Source organism: Electrophorus electricus, chromosome 16, assembly GCF_041902795.1.
Source record: "Electrophorus electricus isolate QZ-2024a chromosome 16, ASM4190279v1, whole genome shotgun sequence".
NCBI classification, from domain to species: Eukaryota; Metazoa; Chordata; class Actinopteri; order Gymnotiformes; family Gymnotidae; genus Electrophorus; species Electrophorus electricus.
Window position 1 is genome coordinate 25,356,113 of NC_137512.1, and position 23,888 is coordinate 25,380,000.

Below are 23,888 nucleotides of genomic sequence, written 5' to 3' on the forward strand. Positions count from 1 at the left end.
CACACACACACACACACACAATTATACAACGTGGTCATATTTCTGCATTTAAAATGTTCTGTACATAAGCTGTAGGGCAGGCTGAGACTTGACATACGTGTATTTTAACAAGATTAAACTCCTCTACCCTACCCCCCCCCCCCACACACAGCAACAAGAGCACAAGTGCTTTGTTGGGCTTTTTTACGATTTCATGTTGGCAATTAAGACTTAAACCTACAACTTTATCATATACTTATGCATAGGACCTAAACTAATATATGAGCTACAACTTAGACATTTAAAATGGCTCGTCATTAAGTTTTTCACAGAATATAGAATCAAATGTCAAAAGAAAACAAACAAGGAACGAGAACAAAGTTCCTTAAAATAGATCCTTTATTATATATAAAAATGCTTTTGATACAAAAATTGTCACAAGTGTGCATTACATGAGGCATCTGTACATATAAAGGCAACCCTGTAGGGTTTGTGGTTGGGAGAACTGAAGGATGTGACCTGAATTCTGAATGAGAATGCGTTACGGTTAGAGGGTGAGGATTCCCGCGTGTGTGACTGTTCAGGTTGACAGAGGTTTGGCCAGCGTGGTGCTACACGGTCAACAAATGTTTTTCTATGTTATTTTTCAGTCACATTCAGGGCTTTGAGAGACTCACCTCCCAGGGCAACAAACCCCAGGGCAACGGCAGGAGTCCCAGTCTGTTGGGAGTCTCAGTCTACTTGGAGTCCTGGTCTACTGGGAGTATACCTCTGTGCTTGGTCTGAGAGTTAATGCTATACTGAACAGGACTTCCACACATTTTGTGACTTTTGTTTGGTAAATCGGTACAAATTAGTTCAAGTTAACAAGTTACAGACGTGTTTAAAACGCTACTGGAGGACAGTATTAAAGGATCGTTCCAGTACATTTCTGCAGTACTTCCCTAGGACACAACATCTTAAGTGCTTAACTCTGAAACGTAAAAATCTAGACAACGTTGATCTAAAACATATGCACAAAAACTACTGGCAGCTACAGGTATCTGCATTCACATAACGTCTCTGGATTAATTCTGAGGACACGGGGAATATAACTTCAGAAAACACTTGAAAGTCCAACTCTGTCACCTGAAAATCCACCTTCATCCCTCCCTGGAGCATAAAATCAGACCAAAGAGCCAGTCAGCACAGGCCCAAACTACCTCCCTGAAATACAGCCCCCTCAACCTCTCACACACAGCCGTGTCCTACATTTGTGGGAGCAGATCTGGCAAAGTGTGCTTCAAGGAGAGCAGCAGGGGGGATGTGCCACTGCTGAAACAGCGGTAGGTAACGGGAGCTACACTCCTGCCTCAGATTCACGCTTTCCACAACTCACACGCACTCCTTCAGATCAAGAGACATCTCACATGAATATTCAGACATTATTTTGTACATGGATGAAGCTGGAATCTTGCTACGAGATTAATAACATTACAGTTACAACATTAGCAGTATCAGTACAGTTTCACACTCGACCTACGGCCAGGTTTATATACACAAACACACACACACCTACGTGAGTTTTGCTGGCTGTTTTTGTTTGTCGTTATTCAGATGAAAGGTTTATGTACAGTAGCAGCAAACCGCCCTTTGGTAAACAGAACTAGCCGAACACAAGCTTGAAACCGTTACACATATTCACATAAAAAACAATCAACAGAAGACGCAGCCTTAATGACAAATGATTATTTACTTAAGTATACATATGTACAATGTCTATGCTCTAAATGAGTTTGGTTTTTTTGGTTTTGTATTTTTTCACAGGACTGAAATGTCTCACTTCTAATTCAAACCCCCAAAGGCTCAAGGTTTCATGCTCACTGACCATCCATGACTGCGTGAAACGTGGTGACCATGTTTAACGGATTAAAGAATATCCACTTCCCGCGCGAACGCCGCTCACTTGTGCTTGGATTAGCCGAAGAGAAAACATTTACCGTCATATATGAATATGATTATGATTCATGCACACAAGCTGTACAGAAAAAGTTTCAGACAGCCATGCAATCAGCTCTGTACACTTAATTAGGTGTTTTAGGGTCTCTCTCTCTCTCTCTCTCTCTCTCTGGCAGGTAGGAGTCTGTGCGGGATGGAGACGAGGTCAGGAGGAGTCCGTGCATGGCGACGGGGGGGGTGGGCACAGGTGGAAGTAGCTCCGCTCGGTGGACGGCGAGGGGGGGCAGCTCTCCTCCGCCGACATGTACTGGCTCCGTGGGGTCGGCGGAGGGGGATACGGGTCCGAGTCCGAGTTTAGGTCCATGTAGTACTTGCTGCTTTTCCAGCGGCTCGTGGTGTAGTCGCTGTCACACACATCTGTGCTGCAGGGCGTGGTGGGCGGAGCCACGCCACGCATCATGTACGGCCTGCAGAGGGCAGTGGAGCGTGGAGAAGAGGGGGCGGGGTCAGTTTCCATGACGTTTGAACTGAACTCCTTCGCCATCTGATCTAGCGCGCATGCAGGTTTAGTTTGACCTCCAGAGGGCAAAAGGTCATTCAAAAGAGGGGGCTATTATAGAGCCTTACTGCACCAGGAAACACTTCAGGATGCGTGTTCATGTATGTGTCAGGCTCAGCTGTGTGTGTGTGTGTTTCAGTGTGAGAGGCATGGCTGACCTGTAGGACCTGGTTGTGGAGGGGCTGTTGGAGGAGTAGAAGATCTCTGTGTTGTACAGGGAGCGGTCTGTGGCTGGGGAGGGGGGAGGGTTTAGGATCTGCAGAAGAACGCAACAAAAGGGTTAGACACACACACACGCGCGTGCGCGCACACACACACGCAGATACACGCGCACACATGCAGACACACACATACCGAACACACACACTCGCGCGCGCGCGCGCACACCACACACACACACACACACACACACACACACTACTATGAAAACTCCAGAGAGTCATGTTATGACAAAATATTAACATCATAAATGGACCCAGGGGTGAAGGTGGGGGTTAAGATGGCGGTGATGAAGTGGGTGGAGGGGGAGGTGATGGAGGTAACACCTGGGGGTAGAAGGCAGCTTTGGTGCTGTTGGAGCTGCTGGATGAGGCCCCGGTCACATGGTTCCTGTCGTAGAGAGGAGCACCACTGCTGCTACTGCCCATCGGATTGAGAGAGCTCATCATGGACTTCCTACACGAGATACCTACACACACACACACACACACACACACACACACACACCATAACACACACACACACCATAACACAAACACACACAATTAATTAGGATATGTGTGGCAAAACCCAGCCTACATTGCTCTACTGTGATTTACACAGTATAAAATTCTTTAAAGAAAAGTCAATTTCCATATTTTTCGAGAGGGGTTAAGAGTGTTCAAACAGAGACAGACATGCACACGTTGGGCACCCCCCCCGAGTAATGGTTCGGTCGAGCCGTACTTGTGAAGGTGCCGTGCTGCGAGCTGGTCGGACCAATGAAGTTCAGGGGGACGTGGGGGGTTCCGCTGATGTAGTCGTGGGGGAAGGCAGCATTTGGGCCTTTGTAGCGTCGACAGACGACGCGCTGGCACACGAAGCACATGCCCCCCAGCACGAAGACGGACAGGATGATGCCGATGACAGGGCCGATGGTGTTGGCGTGACGCTCCTCGCTCTGTGATGGGGGGAAGTCTGAGGAGAAACAGGTCAGAGCATCACGACATCAGAGCAGGACAAACACATAGCCCAGCTCTCCTCTGGTGGACACGGAGTGGCGCACCTGGACACCTCCCACATGGACACCTGGAAACCTCCCACACCTTCCCCTCCAGGTCTTTGGGAATGAAGCCCAAAGCACAGCAACCAACACTATCCAACTATCAAGACAGAATACATCTGTGATTGGTGATCTTATTCTAGAATGTTCTCTCAGTTGTGATTTGGCTTCTCAGTGCTTCTTCTACAATAATCTAAAGCCATTATGAGAATGGTGGTATTGGTGTTTGTCTATGTTTGTTGGAGAATGTCGATGTTTGTTGTGCACTGTCTGGGTGATGTAAACTCGGTTTAACTCTTTATCCACAAGCTTCATGGGTATGACCACAATGTCCAGCAGATCCCCAGTCCCACGAGGAGCGGAGCGACAGTACTCACTACAGAAGAGTTCATCAGAACCGTCCAGGCAGTCAGGGTAGGAATCACACTGCTGTTTTTTCAGGATACACTTATTATTGCCACAGTGGAACTGGTTGGGCATGCAGATAGCTGGATGGGAGGAACACACACACACACACACACACACACACACACACTAAAGCAGGTATCAACAGAAATGCTGCAGAGTTCACAGAGGTCTTGCATTTCAGTGGTGTAATGGATCTTGCAGGGCTACAGTGGGAACGCTGCAGACACGATGGAAATTAGTTTTTTTGGTACACATACACTATCAAAGCAGCCAAAGAAATAAGATGATGTGTGCACGCTATGTAAACAAACAAACAACAGTTATGTTTGATGTGCTAATGATGTGTGTGAGTTTGGCCTTTACTGAAGGTGTTCACAGGTGACTGTGCTATTGTGATTCTGGAGGAATTCTGGAGGAAACCTACTGTCACAGTCACGCTCATCGGATCCGTCCACACAGTCCGGCTCGCCGTTGCAACGCAGCTGGGCGTCCACACACTGGCCCTTATTGCACTGGAACTGCAGCTCCGAGCACACGGGGCAGCTCATCTCGTCGCTGTGGTCGGCACACTCAGCGATGCCATCGCAACGCCACGCCATGGGGATGCAGTCGATCTCGCCCGTGGCACACGTGAACTGCTCACTGGAGCAGGTGGGTGGCTCTGGGGAAGCAGCCACGCGCGTCAGCATGACGGTGGAACACTTTAGAACCCGCATGGTGTTTGTGTGCGCGTGCGAACGTGCGTGCGTGCGCAAACGTGCGTGTGTTCCGCACCTCCACAGCTGAGCAGGTTCTGAAGCAGCACCAGATGCATGGGACAGGAACATCGCGGAGTTCCATCGCCCTTGGCAATGCAGATGTGTGAGCAGCCTCCGTTGTCACGGGAACACGGGTGGGATGCTGTGGGGAGCAGGAGCACTGCGTTGAGACACAAACAAAAACACAGAACCACACATCCCTGGACCTGACCACACAGTGGACACTGACGCTGGACCTGACCACACAGTGGACACTGGCCACCCTACCAAACTCTTCGGGGTCCATGTACTCCACGGCGTGGATGCCCGTCAGGTACTGGATGCGTCCCTGGATCCGTGTCCTCCTGTCTCCGCTTCGCTTGTCCACGCGCTCAATCATCTGCTGCTGCTTGTCAATCCAGTACAGGTGCTCAGCCAGCACGGTCAGACCAATCGGCTGCAAAATGTTGGAGTCCTGGAGAACAATCCGATTGGCCCCTGGGTTAGAGAGAAAAGAGAGCGATGGAGAGAGACCAGACAGTAAACCCTGCTGGGTCTCTGCCTCTCCATCCCACTGGAAGACAGATGAGTAGAGACTAAGGTGTGCTGCTCTCTCTGAAACCACCAGCAATAATCAGACATGAAACCTGCAGACACACGCTCACACTCACCGGACAGGTCGCTGCTCTCGATGCGTTTCAGATCGGCGTCCACCCAGAAGAGTTTGCCCAGTTTGTTGTCGAGCGCGAGCGCCATGGGCCGGATCAGACCGGTGGTGAAGAGAGACTCGCGCTCTGTGCCGTCCAGAGACGCACCCTCAATCTTAGCAGAGCGGTCCTGTAGCGTGGTGAAGTACATGTACCTGCACAGAGAACACACGGGGGTTAGGGAACCTAGCAGGACCCACATCCCTATCTGGGAGCAATTCCCCACACAGCAAGAGAACAGCAGACTCCGTTCAGCTCCGTCCCTCCGCCGATCCGACTGCATCCAGCAGGAGGAAGACTACGCTCATGCTGGAATGAGTGCTGCAGACATGCCTGGACTGCGCTGTGGTCTCCGCCGTGCTCCACCCGTCATGTGAGCGGAGAGGCAAGCGCACCACCTGCAGCTATTAAACCGAACTTCTGTTCTCCAAAGTCTACTGTGTCCCCAGGTTTGTGTATAAACAAAAATACAAACATTTAAATTAACAAAATAGGAGCAACCGGGAACATCTGAGAGTGTAAGGAAAACAAAACAAAACAAAAAACAAAACAAAACAAAACACAAACAAAAAAAACCCCACAAACCAAAACAAGAGAATGTGATGATGCTCCGTACCCTCTGGGCTTGGATTTGACATACGCGCTCATTCGCACACACACCTACAGGCACACTTACACAAACACAAACACACACACACACACACACCTACAGGCACACTTACACAAACACACACGCACACCCACCCACACCCACGCGAGCACACACACCCACACTCGCGCGCACACACACCCACACCCACACGTGCGCGCACAGGGGTCTGGGTTTCGTTTCTGGATGTGTGTAGATTTGGGAACCCTGATGTGAAAGGAGTTCTCCACCCAACATTTTCACTGCTGTGGCTGTGTGGATGGTGCGGGTAGAGGAGGGGAGATGGAGATTTGTGAGCATCACAACACCACCCTCCTCTCCAACAACCACCACATGACAGATCACACAGCATCACAATACTACAACTGAAAAGAGGAGAACCTCTCACAGGAAGCTGGACCCTGGACGCAGGAAGGTTCTGAATATACCGAACACTCATGAAAGCACAAATTACTTCTGAAATAAATATTATATAAAAAAGGTGTTTGAAGCACAGATGCAATTTCATGAAAAACAGAACAGACATGTCATGATATATCTTCTGCCTGTACCCCCAAAAAACTCCACACACAGCCACACACAGCCACACACACACCCACCCTTTCTCTGCGTTGACCACGATGGCTCTGGGTTTGTCCAGGTCATCTGCGAGCACCTCTCCCAGCGGCTGACCGTCCATGCGCTGGACGTTGATGGTGTTGGTGGTCTCGCACGTCCAGTAGACGGTGCGACTGAAGGGGTCCAAGCTCAGGTCGTGTGGATGTTTCACGTGCTGCGTGGGGCCGGAAGTCACGACTGTCTCTGCCTGCACAAGCGTCAGTAGCCAATCACGTTAGCCCAAAGACAGGAAGTGGAGTTACACAGACAGGCCAATCACATTAGCCCAAAGGGTTGGTGTTACACAGTGAAGTCACAGAGACTACCAAAGTAGTGAAATTGAGAGCTGGAGTTAGAGTTGGCAAAGTAACCAAAGAAAGATTTAATCTCTTTCTCTAAATAAATAGAAAAAGGGTACACGTGTGGTACATGTTATGTACACGTGGTGGGACATACATGTGGCACAGGACAGCAGAATGCCTTAATCAGGCATTCTCTAAATAAAATGACAATTCACTTTCCAAATGCTGTAAAAACAACTCTTCAGCTAATAAAGAAAAAGTCTTGTAGTAGTGCTTTAGCACACAACAAGGAGGTTAGCTAAACGTCCAGGACACAGAGATCACAGCAGGCTCAGGGGTCACAGGGCAGGTTAAAAAGAAAAAAGAACGGAAACGCCAGGTCATTGGGGTCAAAGGTGACGAGCACGGACCTGGGAGCCATCGTCCCGGGCTCTGCGGATGTTCTGGCGACCGTCGACCCAATAGATGAGGCGGTCGAGCGGGTCGAAGGTGATACCACGCAGGTTCTTGGTGACATGGATGGGAAGGATTATGTCTGGACTCTGTTCACCCAGAACCAGCCGACTGATGGAACTCTTCTGACTGAACAACAGAAAACTGGAGGGGGCTATAGGGAGGGAGAGAGAGAGAGAGAGAGAGAGAGAATATGAGGGAGGGAAGGAGAGAGAGTGTGAGTGAGTGATTGTGTGAGAGAGTGTGTAAGAGTGAGAGCAGCTCCTGAACAGAGCGCGCTCCGTGCACCTGCGCCACCTGCTGGTCATCACTCACAGCTGCAGTTGCGTCCGTTGGCTTCGAGCGTGTAGTGGGAGGCACAGCGGCACTGTGCCCCCGACGGAGACGCCAGGCACAGGTGGGCACAGTTGCCGTTATTTTGCGAGCACTCGTTGGCACCATCCTGCCGGGACGAGTGGAACACCAGGATGTCCATAACGTACTCCAGCTGACCCCGCACCAGCGTGCGGTTCAGTCCGGTTCGCTTGTCGGCGCGCTCGATGCTCCGCAGGTTCCAGTCGGTCCAGTAGATGTAGTCGCGGTACTGGGTCAGTCCAAACGGGTGTGGCAGGTCGTCAGCCACGATCTCCCTCTGGAGACCTGCAGGGCACACACGGGGCACACGCAGGGTACACGTGTGGTACATACATGTGTCACAGGACAGCAGAATGCCTTAATCAGGAAGAGCCATTAACAGGAGGTCAAAGTTCACAGCTTGTTATGGAAATTCTCCTGACGGGAATCTGCATCAGTCACAGGTCTGTGACGTCAGCTGCATTTATACGGCCCTGAGCGTCACAGACAAACATCAGACATGGAGGTTTTGTTTCTCTTTTGTTTACACCAAACTAAACTAAATGGGCCTGAAAGGGATTTCCATCATGTGTCCTGGACTGGGAAGGGCTGTCCCGGTGTGTGTGAAGGGCTGTCCCGGTGTGTGAAGGGCTGTCCCGGTGTGTGAAGGGCTGTCCTGGTGTGTGATCGTTTCTGCGGGTGTGTGAAGGGCTGTCCTGGTGTGTGATCGTTTCTGCGTGTGTGTGAAGGGCTGTCCTGGTGTGTGATCGTTTCTGCGTGTGTGTGAAGGGCTGTCCTGGTGTGTGATCGTTTCTGCGTGTGTGTGTAGGTTCATGACCTGTGACTTCTCCCTCACCCTCCATATTGGTGGACTCGATCATGCACGTGTCCAGGTCGGTCCAGTACAGCCGCTGCTCCACGTAGTCGATGGTGAGGCCGTTGGCCCGGCCAACTTTATCCACCAGGGTGACGATGTTGGTGCCGTCCATGTGGCCGCGGGCGATCCTCGGCCGGCCCCCCCACTCCGTCCAGTACATGTACCTACGGGTGGAGCGGGTGGAGGCCTTGGTTTAGCCTGGGCCGACTGCTGAAGGTCTGGTACCACAGGGCAGGTTATAATGTCCTGAAAGGTCTGCTACATGATCGCCGTGGCAGAAGGCAGACCAGACTCCTGCCTCAGAGGCAGCGCGGTAGAGGAAGCACAGGAATGTCTGAGGTGTGTGTCACCACACGGAGAGCCTCACACCAAAGTCCGCACTTGTAAATACATGCATGGCTTACACCACAAGCCACACGCAGAGACAGACAGAGACACAGACAGAGACAGAGAGAGAGACAGAGAGAGAGAGAGGGAGAGAGAACCATGCCCTGAGGTAAGATCCCTCATGCCCAGCCACTGCTGATGTGTCTGTCGTTTGGGAGAGACCTGCCTCTAGAGATGATTAGTCTTCACTACAGTGACAATCACGGCCTCCCCGCCATCCAGAGTTACACAACGTGGATTAGGTTACAAATGCTCCGTGTCACATTAAACAGTGAACAGAGGCCTGGAGAATCTCCTGAAGATCAGAGTGAACGTGAATTCAAACTGAGACCTCTCTCTCTCTCTCCCTCTCTCCCTCTCTCTCTCTCCCTCTCTCTCTCTCCCTCTCTCTCTCTCTCCCTCTCTCTCTCTCTCTCCCTCTCCCTCTCCCTCTCCCTCTCTGAGTGGGTGTAAGACTCATGTATTTGAGTCTTCCCAAGCCTTTGGGGCACAGCCATGTCAGACACATCAGTAGTGAAGCTCAGGGTAAAAATATGGCAGTGGAAGAAAATGAACAAATAGAAATTTAAACAAGTATACATGTGATATGTAGCACTGCAATGCACAGAGGAAGATCTATGTACATAGAACAAACACATCAAAACAGTGTACTGATGTTCCAATATACTAATGTGCAACTGAGCATCTGCCTGGAGCACAGACACCTGGATATCAGTATATATGTGGCTGACAGAATTAAAGATTGTTTAAAGACTGTTTAGTCATCTGCAGGAACTCTGTTAGATGTTTGTACGTTCTGGTACAGCGTTCCTACCCGTTGGCTGGGTCCAGCGCTAGTGAACGAGGGTTGTCCAGCTCCTTACACACCAGAACCTGCCGGTACTGTCCGTCAAGCCGGGCCACCTCAATGCGGTTGGTACCGGTGTCGGCCCAGTAGATGTTTCTTCCCATCCAGTCGACAGCCATGCCCTCTGGGTAATCCAGGCCGAACTCGATCACAGCCTCCACACCACTCCCGTTCAGAAATGCCCTGCTGATGGTCTGAGGCAGCCAGGAGAGCACGGTTAGCCGCTAACGCTAAGCAGAATTCTGAACCCAACCAGTAGAGTTAGCATCTACTGCTGAAAAAGTGATCTTAAAATAAATTCTCTTTGTCTCCCACCACAACTACAAAAATATATAATTTTTTTGTCATTCCCTCATGTTTGGAGTCTATTCTTTTGCTAGAGTTATATATAAAAACCCAAGCTAACAGAACAACAATAAACAGTTACACATGCAGATCAGACAGGTTTGTACCTTGGTGCTGACGTCTGTCCAGAAGATTCTGTTTTCGGCAACGTCAAAGTCCAGGGCGGAAGCCTCCTGGACTCCCGTGAGCGGGAGGGCCACATCGTTGCCGTTGGTACCCAAGGAAATGCTGCGGATGTCGGCGCGGTTGGTGAACAGCAGGAAGGCCTCGGGCACCACGCACGTGTGCAGGTCGCTCAGCAGCTCCAGACCCATGGGGCAGGCACACGTGAGCTCACGTGGCCCGTGGAAGCACAGGTGACTGCAGCCGCCGTTGGAGAACGCACAGCCATTGGTGCCTACACACACACACACACACACACACACACACACACAAAAACATCATGAATACCCATGACAGTAAGCCGTTTACTGATCACTGAGGACATTAGATATTTCTCACGGTTTCTAACGGCAACCGTGTGTTCACACACTGACTTCTGTAAACAGGTCTGATCTATTTAATGATCTATTTCGTTTATGTCTGATGTGGTGATTCTGAATCACTGTGCAGAGATCCGATTCACTGATCTGAGTTAACCAGACCTGCTTCATCTAACAGGCAGGATTTCTGTTGGGTTGGTTTGAGGGTCCTGCCCCCCAGGTCCAGAGATGATCCGTCCCAGAGGTGGACTGTCTTACCGAACGTCTCTGTGACCCTGGTGGCCTTGAGACCCATGAGGTCAGGGAGCTGCTCCACGATGACCTCACGCACGGCCTTGCTCGTGTGCACCCGCTCGATGCTGCGTCTCTGCCAGTCGCTCCAGTAGATGTAGTCGCCTAGCAACGTGAAGCCGAAGATGTGTGGCAGCTTGTCCTCCAGCAGGGTCGTCCTGGACGAGCCGTCCATGTTTATGACCTGCGCGGGACACCGGAACCAATCAGCACCAAGCACAGGACTGCTGACCCACGAAGACCAGGGACTAGAACTATATCAGTTACGGGAAGCAATTCATCACAGTTACTTAAACACACACACACACACACACACACACACACACACAGTCATTCCTCAGTCACTGTCTTTAGTTCTCATCTCTAGAGACTCACTGGTGAGGAGCTAAACACATTTTTCATAAAAGATCAAATGAGGAATAAGTGTTCAGGCTTCAGACAGCTTGTGTGTGCCAGACAGCTGTGCAACATCTGACCCATCCACACATCTACAAATGCCTTCAGATCTGAGCCAAACCAGCCAGATCCAAGTTCCAGTTCCAACACGGGGACCAACAGCGAAGCTATTTCAGGATCTTAGTGCGGGGATAGGCACAGGGTGGGACTGAGACGCCGCCCGTCATAGTGAACGGTAGCGGAGAATGAGGAAGAACATCAGGGCTCAATTCCTGCAGAGAACAGCAGGCTTCAAATGAGGGAACGAGACAGCAGCCAAGACACACAACCGGGGGGAGGGAGAGAGAGAGGGAGCGAGGGAGAGAGAGAGAGAGGGGAGGGTGAGAGGGGAGGATGTGGAGAAAGGGGGGAGAAGGATCTGGTGTGAGGGCTCAGAGAGGTGAGGGGAGAGAGGAGATGAGTGTTTGACAACTCATACGGAACACGCATATGGAACACTCTGGACAGTGTAACAACAGGACAAGCTAACCCTGCACTAACCATCAAGAAAGACTAAACAAGCCCCACACCCCACCGAAGGCAGCTTACACCCCACTGAAGGCAGCGGGCTGGGGGCGTGGGTGGGGGTCTGACTGCTCCATTTCTGCTGTTGTCTACCTCAGCACCTCTCACAGGTGTTGGAGGACATACAGCCATCCTCCTCCGGATCACTGCGGACGATAAAAACAGCAGATGCCACAAATCTGGTACATAGTTTCAAAATGAGCCACTCCTCATCGCCACTGTATTCTGCTGCAAGGGGGAGGGGCTGGTGGTGGTGGGCGGAGTCTGGAGGATGGGGTGCAGGGAAAAAACAACAAAATCTAGTCTGGCACAGGGACACAACCCAACGAAGTCTGAGATTATGAAGCCATGTTAAAACACACACACGCATAATAACACATGCATAATAACACGCACACAAACACACTGGCATGCACACACACACTCAGAACACACACTCCACACATGGTGTGTGTGTGCTGATGTAGTGGCTGAGAGTTGCTGGTTATGCCTGGCACAGCCCTGCTGCGCCACAGATAAAAACACAAGTGAGGGTGTGAGTCCATGAGAAACGTCCTCACATTCACGCCATTTCTCTGACGCTTTTATCCAAAGTGACTTACAATTCTGACTGAACACATCGAGTAATTGAGGGTTAAGGGTCTTGCTCAGGGGCCGAACAGTGGAAACCTGGCAGTGGTGGGACTGGAACCAGCAACCTTCTGATTACTAGTCCAGTACCTTCACCACTGAGCTACAACTTCCTCTCTCTAATGTTCAGGTAAGACTGGGTGTGGGGTCACTGAAACAAGGACAAGGAGTGAGTTCTCACACACACACACACACACACACACACACACACACACACATACATGCACACGCACGCACGCACACACATACATGCACACACATATACACACACGGACACACAGGCACACACTTCTGAGTTTCTGCAAACACACACCAGCTTCATGAGTTAATGACTGCTGGACAAAGTCATTTAGGCCCCATAGTGTCACTAAAACACACCCCCACACAGCTTTGAAAGAGACACCCTCCCCCTAGAGTGACCCAAACTAATAGCAGGACAAAAGAAGCCCAAATGTACTAACACACTTCATTACAGAAAACATCAACAGGAAACTTAATTAACTTAATAATACAATGAAAGATTGAGTGTCCAATTCTGACATGTCCAGAGAGATTTAACCACCTTTAAAGATCTTGAGAGGTGATGTGTGCGTTTGTCCAGTATTGCGCGTTTGTCCAGTATTGCAGCTACAGTCTGTCCTGTTAAACTCAGAGGTGTGTGTTTGTCCAGTATTGCAGCTACAGTCTGTCCTGTTAAACTCAGAGGTGTGTGTTTGTCCAGTATTGCAGCTACAGTCTGTCCTGTTAAACTCAGAGGTGTGTGTTTGTCCAGTATTGCAGCTACAGTCTGTCCTGTTAAACTCAGAGGTGTGTGTTTGTCCAGTATTGCAGCTACAGTCTGTCCTGTTAAACTCAGAGGTGTGTGTTTGTCCAGTATTGCAGCTACAGTCTGTCCTGTTAAACTCAGAGGTGTGTGTTTGTCCAGTATTGCAGCTACAGTCTGTCCTGTTAAACTCAGAGGTGTGTGTTTGTCCAGTATTGCAGCTAGTCTGTCCTGTTAAACTCAGAGGTGTGTGTTTGTCCAGTATTGCAGCTACAGTCTGTCCTGTTAAACGTGAGGTGAGAAACAACAGGACAAAGCGTCCCTTCTCGCTGCGAGTCAGTCGGCTGTCAGCAGGAGCCTCTCATTGCTCACACAAACGCCGTTGGTTTGTTAAAAGCTCAATTAGACATGCTGAAGCGCTCTGAAAGCTGTGGCACCCTTTCCTCTCACGCTGTCGTATTTTACTCTCTCTGAGAGTTATGTGAGGGGAACACATTGTGAGAACCTTCTCCTGACCAAAGACAGCAGAACAAAACCCACTAAAGGACCAGCTCTGTGGGCAAGACAAAAAGTCACAGGCTCCAGCTGCAGGCTGTTAGAGCTCCGCCCCCGCCTGGGGGCGGGGCAAGGAGAGGGACTGAGACAGAAGGCTGAGTGTGTGTGTGTGTGTGAGAGAGTGTGTGTGTGTGAGTGTGAGTGGGTGTGCGTGTGGGTGTGTATATGTATGTGTGGGTGTGTGTGTGTGTATATATATATATATATATATATATATATATATATATATATATATATATGTGGGTGGGTGTATATGTGTGTGTGTGTGTATATGGGTGTATGTGTGTGTGGGTGTGCGCGCGCGTTCCTGCTTCTCCCTGGAGAAACCCTCATCAAATCTGAGCTCATCAGGTAGGAATGTCTCCCTCTCCACGCCGAGCATGCTGGGATGTTAGAGCACCTGCGCCCTGAGTAACGCGTCCAACATCTACAACCGTCAGGTTTCTGCTGACCACACAGAGAAATAGCAAGGAGACACAATTCACTATTGCGCAATACTACTACAATTAAAAAGACCAGCGGCCCATCAGGTGTGCGTGGTTATTAACTGATGTATGAGGTTTAACCGAGTTATTAGTTGATACGTGTGGTTATTGACTGATAATTAGGTGACTGTACTGTACTATATACCCAGCTGCACATCAGAGGTCAAAGTCCTATGAAGCATTACAGCTTCATGTGCACAAAACATGCACTGGACACACACACACACACACACACACATACAACCGTGAACAGACACAAGCACACACAGCCAAATCTCCATATGGACGCTTGCCTTTGCCTGTACCTGACAGATGTGATCAGATCCTCAGGACCAGAGACCCGTCCAGCATCTGACAGCTGACGTCTGATTATTTACGACTAGCTTTGAAACATCAGATGTTTTTTTTGTGGGTTTTTTTTTGTCTGAGGGTTGGCTGCCACTTCTAACACGATGCCGACTGACCTACAAATGATGTTATCGTTGAATCTGCCGTCTGGGACTGGACGGAGCAGAACTTCAAACAACCAGACGGGCCCGCCGCACTCCCGCCCCGCCTCCTCCGGCCAGACCCTCAGCCCTTCCCAAAATTCCTGCTGGGGGAGGGCGGCACTCACTGGGATTTTTTAGGCTTTGGGAAAAACTACAATATTGATAATACTGGAAAAACAGAGGTCAAAGCTGAACCTGCTAAAAGTGACTGCTAGAATCTCACACACGTGAACACACTGCGGAAACGTGCCGCGTGTGAACACTACCCGACTGGCGTCCAGTCGCGAGGCGGTCAGAGTAGCAAACCCCAGAGAATCCGACACACTTGCACACCAGACACGTGTCAGTCAGTAACAGGACTGGGAATAAAGTTTACGAAAGCCTTTTCCTGTGGGACCAATAATACATATGTTAACAACTTGGTAACAGTGACTGTTTTATTTTTATTGATTGCTAGTGTTTTATATTCAACTGTCTCTGTTCAGAGGTTTGCTTCCAAAATTTCAAATATTGATGAATAGTAAAAAAAAATTGAGAAAAGTTAACTTTAGTCTAGAACAAGATTTGTATTAATGCCACTGAGTAAAAATATAATTTTCTGTTTTGATTATTGAGCTAGACTGGATTATATAGCAAGAATACGTTTGTACTGTACAAACTAGGCAGAAACTGCAGGTCTCCTGATGGTGAGTGACAGAAACAAACCACAGTCACATTGGTCTGTTTGCTACAACCAAGAACTCTTCGGCTGGAGTGTCACACGCATCTGGAGTAAACAGTTTTACAGGGATAAGTTATTTATGAGAAACCCCGTCCTACAAGAGCATTTTTTATAAAATCCCACCTGGGGCGTCGAGTCGATGACCGTTAGCCTGACCCGTGAAGGCAGAACTAAAGCTGTCTCCCAGGACGTCACTGCACGCGTTTGCCTCATGCCCCTCCACCACTCACCGCTTCCTGTTTAGCCCTTCAGTAAATCTGGATGTAAATAAAATCTCAGCATCCTGTGGGGCCCAAATGATAACTGTCTCCTAGGTGACATGCCCAGATTCTTGGACTGTGATGCATTTGTTTTGACAATGAGCAGTAAATCGAGAAGGACAGAGTTCAGCCAGACTGTCAAAAATTTGATCTTCTGAGTGTGTAGAACAACAGCGAGAATGGAGGCCAGACCTGTGCTAACACGCAAGCTAGTGGCCCACAATCCCGCCCATTCCTTACTCAGTCTGACCTCAGAGGTCCTCTTTCCTTCAGTCACGTGGAACTGGAAAAATCCTCTGTACTCTCATGAAATTCCAGATGGAATGATCTATACAGGGCTCCAGGGAGCACACGTTTCCATGGCTGCAAGCAAGAGGCTGGAACAGTCACTGTTGCGGATCCCGCCCGATGCCGGTGGAGAAGTGCGTATGCGCATGCACACACTTCACACCTAATCAGCGTCACAGTGAGATAATGCCCTGCCTCTCGGGAGAGGAAACATGAGGGAGAGAAGAAAAGGCACAAGCCCCCTCCCCCACTCACTTCTTCCACCATTCACCAACCTGGAGATGGAAGCTGGAGATAAAAACCCAGGCTGGAGAAATTGTCTGGTACTGTAAACACACACACGGGAGTCTCAGGCAGGAAACCCGCACTGTGGCCTTGGAACGGAAGACAAACACTCCAGGTCTGCCTCTGTCTCCCTCTCTCTCTCTCTCTCTCTAAGTGACTGTGCAGACAGCACGTTCACAAATCCCTCCCAAAGCTGGGAGAGAGGACCATCTCCAGAGCGGTTCCGTCGCTTTCCAAAACCCCCTCATTCTTCATGCTGGAAGTTTGGATCGAAGCCTAATCATGTTCTTTAACAACGTTACTGGCAGAACATGGCGTGATGGAGATGTTGGACAGGGAACAGAGCTGGGGGGTGTTATGAACGTCAGGTGTCTGTTTTTCCACTGTATTTCAAACTGAGTATCTGTGGAGCCTGGAATGTCAACGTTTGAGGCATAACTGGAGAAGCAAGCAACAGCAACAAACTGTTAGCAGGCTGTGAAGCGTGGAGTGCTGGCTCACGTTTTCAATGGTGGAGGGACAAGGTAAACAAACAAAAACAAAAACAGCACAAGTGAGACTAGAAAACCAAGTGAGTCATTACCGTTACAGAAACATCTCACGAGAGTCATTACCGTTACAGACCAAGTGAGTCATTACTGCTGACCAAGCATCTAATGAGACTCATTACTGTTACAGAAACTTCTAACGAGAGTCATTACCATTACAGACCACTGTTAATGAACACAGTGAGACACATCACATCATCTACGTGCAGCGTGGACGACTTAGCTATGACCTTCGTGAAGAAAGTGTTTCACACTGATACACAGTAAACACCTCACTCTTATCAGGTGTTTTTCCTGACGCACTAAACACCACAGTGGTGAAGCATCTATAAAAAAAAAACTTGGAAGGAACTCTGTTAATTAACACAGACTCAAATCTACCGTCAATTGGGAAAATCCTTGAGAAAATTGTTATCTATCCACAAATGGCTGTCTAGACAAATTTCAGTGAAGATTTTGACCTGCTCACAGACCTGAGACTGTTCTAGTCAAGGTAATTAATGACATTCCTCTGAACACAGACTCTGGGAAGCTGTCAGTTCAGCCCTCAGTTCAGTCAGCTCAGCCGGTACTGTAGACCACATCATTCTGATATGTAAACTTGACAAATGGCCTGGACCCCACAATGCTTCAGTTCATATCTGCAAGGCAGCAATTATTATTATTATCATCATCACAGAAAATAAGGTTTCTAAAAGAGTGCCAGTGACTTGTGATGTCCACCAAGGTCGAATTCCCATTTAACATACATGTACTTCCGCTTGGCCATAATTACGAGACCACACTCAGATTCATTGAGCCCTTCCCGGACGACTACGGTCCCTGTAACTCTCTGTAAGGGTCCTGAGCACCTCACTAACTGGATGGGCCAAAACTTTCTGCAATTGAATAAAGACACAAAAAGATTATTATATTTGGTAATAGCAACTGCAAATGCAAAATGGTTGAACTCAGTAAAACTGAAAGATAACAGATCTGTAAGTTCATCAGTAAAGTCTGCATAGTGTTTCGGAGGCAAGTACACTCGTGTTAGGAATATTTTTGGCATCTCAGTCATTCTGTTTACAGACCAAACGAAAGTAATTTCTTTTACAGAAAACCTCTCAAACACACTCTTTCACACACACCATGCCAGAAGTATGCACATGTTGGTCCAGATGTTACAGGTTGGTTCAGGTTGTTGCAAGAATTTGCATGGCTGTAACCTGCAGGCTGGAGCAGATGGTCCAGGAGCTCTGGTCCAGCAGCCTGAAAGCAACCCCATCCTGCTCTGGAGAGGCACGGGGACAAAGACTCATTACCATGGCCAGTGTTTCAGAGAAAGGTTCTTCATTGGAGAACTCCTGCACAAATCAAGTTTCACGCCTCCCACACGCCTGAAAGCCACGAGGGAGTGGAGCGGGACTTCAGTGGGACATCACAAAAAAACCCAACAACAACAGGTTATTGATCCCTTTCACACTTGTGCTATTCGCAAGCAGCCATCAGCTTCCTGCCACCTTCAGCCTTTCAGCCGCCATAGCGAGGGATCGCCGCGCCACTTCACATGTCTTTGTGGGCTAATAGCTCCATCACGGGGCTTCTGGAGAATCTACTGAAAAGCGTCAGCTAGAAAAACACGCGAGAGGAACAATACCGCGGCTCAGATCAAAGACTGCCGGCCCGACTGAACCGAGAATACCTTTAAAGAACCAGACAAAAACAGGAGAAAAACACTGAAATAAAACCCTAACAAAAAAAAATCCCACAGTTTGGTTTTGTTTTTGTTTTTTTTAAACACAGCGAGCACCCCCAGCGAGACAGGCTCCCCTCTGGACTTAGAAATGGAGATGCCGTGTGCTGTTCTGAGATCAGCTCCGGGCTGGCCAATTCACCACAGCTCTCCGAAGTCTCCACAATAGGGGCTCTTCTCACACGCCAGACGGTTAGATGAGTTCTCTCACACATCTCAGCGCTGAAGCGAACACAGTGGGGGGCGTTCGGCAACTTCAGAGAGGCGGGGGGGGGCAAGCTGGGTGGATGGGGGAGTGGTGGAAGAGAAGCAAAAATAAAAAGGCCAGAAACACGCATATAAAAGAGCAGAATTCCCGTAGTGTTGAAGGGGAAGCGTCTGGCTCTGGGGCCAGTAATCTCGCCTCTTTTCACCCGTATGAGCCAGGAGATGAAAGAGTGACGTTCTTGGCCCAGATTCAAACGCCAAGCTTTCAGCAACGCGTGTTCCAGAACGCAGACCGCCGACCCAAAGCCCCCAACCCCACCGTTTCAAACGGCAGCACAGCGGAGGAATTTCAGGTGCTGGACCACAAACACGAGTGTTCCAGGCGCACAAAGGCACGCTGTTAAGGAAGCTTGTGAAAAGAAAAAAAAAAACAACACACCATTCACAGATGGGTTTGTTTAAATTGTACAACATAAAAACAAATGGGCTACCAACCCTGAAGGAAGACCAGGAGCTCGGGACCCGGGGAGTGAGGGACGCACACAGAAATATAGCACAGGTTCAGCTGAGACAAATAAACAATGGGAAGGTCCTGAGTACTCAATGCAACTCAACTTTGCAATAAGAAAAAACAATCTTTTCAGGGAGGCCTGTCACCAGCTGAGGAGGAGGAGAGAGAGCGCGAGAGAGAGAGAGTAGGGAGGGGACTTCTAACCTCTTTTTAGAAGCACTCAGCCAGCACACAGCCACATTCCACATGCCAGAAGGCACTTTTCAAAACTCCTCATTCAAGACTTAACGTTGTTTTCAACTCAATGAAAAAAAATCCCCCCTCCCCCACACCCCAACTACAACAAACACAACCCTATAGCCACACCCTCACACCCCCATAACCACACCCCCACCCCTACAACCACACCGCCAAACCGCCCTACAACCACACTTTCAAAACGCCCCATAACCACACCCTCGCCCCATAACCACAACCAGCCCACCACAACCACACCCCCACCCTTACAACCACACCGCCAAACCACCCCCCACCCATACAACCACACCCTCAAAGCCCCGCCCCTACAACCACACACCCACATCTAATTTACACTGAAACACGAATGAGCCCAAGTTGTTGAATTCCTGCGTTGAGCTCAGTTCCGTTAAATGTTCAGTGTGCATGTGTGTGTATGTGGTGGACGGCGTGCTGTCCTGGGAGCTGTCCGCTCTGGAGAACACTGCTCTACCCGGCACCTACAGGGACAGATCTGCTAATGGGGGTGGGAAGCCGGAAGCCCAGGTCACTTTCCTCCATTGTAAATCTTCCCATCAGCTCAGGGGTCTCACCTCAATCTTGTCCGTTTTGGCGTCCCCCCAGTAGAGCTTCCCAGTGGTATGGTCCAGCGCTAGGCCGTTGGGCCAGCCCAGAGAGGAGTTGACCAGTACCGTCCGCTCTGAGCCGTCCAGGTTGGCACGCTCAATCCTGGGCTTCTCTCCCCAGTCTGTCCAGTACATGTAGCTACAGGGATGAGAAAAACACACTCACTATGCTGGAATGATGGAAATCGGAAACTAGACTGCAGAAATATTTGTAAAGCGACCTTGAGTTTGAGAAAGGTGCTATATAAATGCAACTAATAACAACAACAACAACAAAATATTGAAATGCAGGAGAAAGAGCTGGTTGTTGTGTGTAACGGGAACATGCCCTATGTAGGCCGACATTCCGAGATTAAATGCTGGGGTACACAGACAGGAAGTGTGTCTCAGTAATCCCGACGGAAAAGGTTACATGCTCTCTGCTGGCCAAACCAACATGTTAATCATCAAAACAATAGTATAATAATAATAATAATACAATAATATAATAATAATCAACAGTATTAAAATTTAAATAAATAAATAGAAAGAAAACTTTTAAAAAGATGTCGTGTCCCTCCAACCATGAGGACAGGCAGGCAGGTGTGAGCACCCACCCATTGATGGGGTCCAGCACAATGGCCCTGGGCTCATTCAGGTTCTCCGAGACGAGGATGCGTCGGGATGTGCCGTTCAACCGGGTCACCTCGATGCGGTCTGTGCCCGTGTCCGTCCAGTAGAGGTTCCGTGCCACCCAGTCCACGGCAATGCCATCCGGGTGGTTGATCTCTGTGGTGATCAACGTCTGGGCATCGCTGCCGTCCAGACGGGCGCGCCGGATGGCCCTGACCTCGTCGTCCGTCCAGTAGACATAACCCTCCACGGGGTCATAGTCGATTGCGATGGCGTGGCGGATGTCACTGACCTGCAGGACAATGTCAGTGAAGTCAGGAAGGTCCAGAGAGATCCGACGCAGGTCGGTCCGACGAGCCAGTAGCAGGACTTGCTCCGCCCCTGAGAGACAGAACACCAGAGAGGAGTGAGGTGGAGAAACAGAGAGAGCACATAAGTTTCATCTTGGTTGATCATCTGAGATGAAGTGCATCAGAGCATACGCAAGCGTAAAGACAGACACCAGCCAGGACGTACTGTACACATCCCCATGCCAATGGCAACATTAGTGAAGGAACTCAGAGCTGAGGGATTAGGGGATGTTCACTGCAAACCTCTGAGCCAAGTTTAAAAAACCCCCAGTGCAGAGAATTCCCTCCTAGACAAGGAGAATTCCCTGCTTTAGTTCATTTCTAGCCCAGACTCTGCTCAAACACTACATGAATTAACTCACGGCAGGTCATGTGACCATTAGCAGACATCTGAATCAGAAGTGAACTAGACCGCAGACTGGAGCTGACAAACCAGCGTTTGGTTGAAGCAATTAGTTCTGGGCCCCTCGTTCAGACGGGCCGTGTTCAGTGAGGCAGAACTCAGGCCACACACCAATCAGAGGTGACAGGAGACCGTGTATCCATTTCATTTGTCCTTCTCTCTGCATCCCACTTCTTCAAAGCAAAGTGGTCTCAAGAAAAAGAAAAAAAAAAGCCTTCAATTTAGCTGTCCAAGCTAACGGCGAGAACGTTTACTTTAACCCCCTCAGCCTGCCGCCACCCCCGAGCACCTGCTTCACGCTCGTGGTGCCGCCGATCCGATGCCAACACCACGCACTGCGGCATTTTCCCACTATGGATGTCAAACCCGTGGGAGACTCCTCTCCCTTCCCCTGCTCAGCGACTACGGAGGAGCCTTCATCAGCGCACTCATCCTCGACGGAGTTCTGCAGCGCAAGCTGGCGCTAACCGCTCGCGCAGCAGTGGCAGCTCTGTTAGGACTACACACTCTGTGCTCTGGCCCGAGAACACACTTACTGTAATCTAGGGGGGTTTGCGTTAACGGGACACAATGCCGATGTTTGGGGTACAAGCCCTCCCCACCTACCACACACCCCCGACCTCCGTCTAACCAGACCTAGCACTCACCTCTAGCAGACATGGACAGAGGACAGAGCGATAACTCGTTTTGCATTCCTGAGGGGTAGGGACGCTCCCACGAGCCCTTCACGCTCCATCACACACAAACGCAGACGGCCGTGTAGCTGGAGAAGAAGGGGTCTGTGTTCCCACAGCAACTCAAACAAGCAGACCCCGGCAGGGCCACTCAGGTGTGGCCCCCTCACCCTGCAGGCCTGGGTAAATAAACTGCCCTGCCGCCACGCTCCCGCGGGAGCAGAAGGTTAAACGCCATGGCAACACAGCAGGCTAAACCTGCGAGCCAAAGAGCATGGAGTGGATGTCTGTCAGGGTTGCGGCCGCGCACTACTGCCCTGCGGGATGCCAGCCATTCCCCAAAACACTCGACGGATAAACCTTCACAATAGCAGCAGGCAACATCACGGTAAAATTAAAACCTCACCTCTGGAATTCCACAAATGTCCCAGATCCTGAAATGGTGCCGCCAGGAATGAGGATGGCGCTGGATAGCGTTGTTTACTCCGACCTATTGCCCTGTTGACCAAAGTCCAGACTGTCCGCTAGCAACCAACAATTTGCCAAAGTGAACACTACCATTCAGACCTGAGGATGAGCCGTAACTACAGCACCTGCTGAGGATTGTCGCTCATTTGCGAACACTACAGACCAGCCGAAAAAATGATCGACAAGCGATGAGTGAGGTGTGCAGGGAGATGTGGATGTGTGAATACCAAACACCCTCTGTCCCTGAGATGGATGTTAGCATGTCGGCGGTCTGGTGTTTGGGGGCGCTGGCATGTTTGGGGGTGTGGGGTTGGGGTGCATTAGCGTGTTGAGGGTTTGGGGTTTCGGGGACGTTAGTGTGTTGGGGGTGTGGTGTTCAGGGCGTTACCCGGCCGGCAGGTCTTTCCATCCTCGCGGAGTTTAACACCTGTGGGACATGCGCAGCTGTAGAAGGGCGGTGAAGGCGACAGCAGACACAGGTGTGAACAACCGCCGTTAGCATCACTGCAGGGAGTGTAGACTGTGGGAACAGACACAGACACACGTCAGACACCACGGTCAGGAAGGAAACTCCCACAGCCAGTAGCATCTGGTGCTGGCGTTGAAATGTTCAGAGTCCAGACTGGAACCAAACAAACAGGCTCTACCCTGCACAGTCACCGTTAGATCCACTGGCAGTGCCAAGCAGCTGGACTGAAACCGTCGCAGTGAGCGGTCAGTGTGCTGGACGTGTTTCAGCAGCATCAGGGCGGTTAACAGCTGGACACAGATCACATGACTCCTGCTGAAGACATACACACGCAAAAAAGGGAGGAGTGGAACAGCGGAGGTCCGAGAGTGGGTACGGACGCAGACAGGCACGCGAGCGCGCACACACACAGACAGGCACGCGAGCGCGCACACACACAGACAGGCACGCGAGCGTGCACA

The 23,888-nt window shown here is 50.0% G+C and overlaps 1 protein-coding gene across 5 annotated transcripts in view; it reads right to left on the minus strand.

Moving 5' to 3' along the window:
- Window positions 1–360: 360 nt before the first annotated feature.
- The window catches only part of lrp5 (low density lipoprotein receptor-related protein 5), a 43,845-nt gene continuing 20,317 nt past the window's right edge, over window positions 361–23,888 (minus strand). For all 5 annotated transcript variants that reach the window (XM_035532052.2, XM_081698782.1, XM_081698780.1 and 2 more), the window contains 19 exons: window positions 23,347–23,478; window positions 21,048–21,444; window positions 20,419–20,590; window positions 11,120–11,336; window positions 10,487–10,776; window positions 10,002–10,228; window positions 8,780–8,964; window positions 7,906–8,229; window positions 7,548–7,744; window positions 6,838–7,043; window positions 5,554–5,744; window positions 5,171–5,380; window positions 4,920–5,045; window positions 4,570–4,806; window positions 4,115–4,225; window positions 3,422–3,652; window positions 3,022–3,164; window positions 2,635–2,732; window positions 361–2,384 (listed from right to left, as the gene is read on the minus strand). In XM_035532052.2, coding sequence (XP_035387945.1) covers window positions 2,123–2,384; window positions 2,635–2,732; window positions 3,022–3,164; window positions 3,422–3,652; window positions 4,115–4,225; window positions 4,570–4,806; window positions 4,920–5,045; window positions 5,171–5,380; window positions 5,554–5,744; window positions 6,838–7,043; window positions 7,548–7,744; window positions 7,906–8,229; window positions 8,780–8,964; window positions 10,002–10,228; window positions 10,487–10,776; window positions 11,120–11,336; window positions 20,419–20,590; window positions 21,048–21,444; window positions 23,347–23,478 — 3,956 coding nt within the window. In that variant the 3' untranslated portion in view covers window positions 361–2,122. The remainder of the gene's footprint in view (window positions 2,385–2,634; window positions 2,733–3,021; window positions 3,165–3,421; window positions 3,653–4,114; window positions 4,226–4,569; window positions 4,807–4,919; window positions 5,046–5,170; window positions 5,381–5,553; window positions 5,745–6,837; window positions 7,044–7,547; window positions 7,745–7,905; window positions 8,230–8,779; window positions 8,965–10,001; window positions 10,229–10,486; window positions 10,777–11,119; window positions 11,337–20,418; window positions 20,591–21,047; window positions 21,445–23,346; window positions 23,479–23,888) is intronic.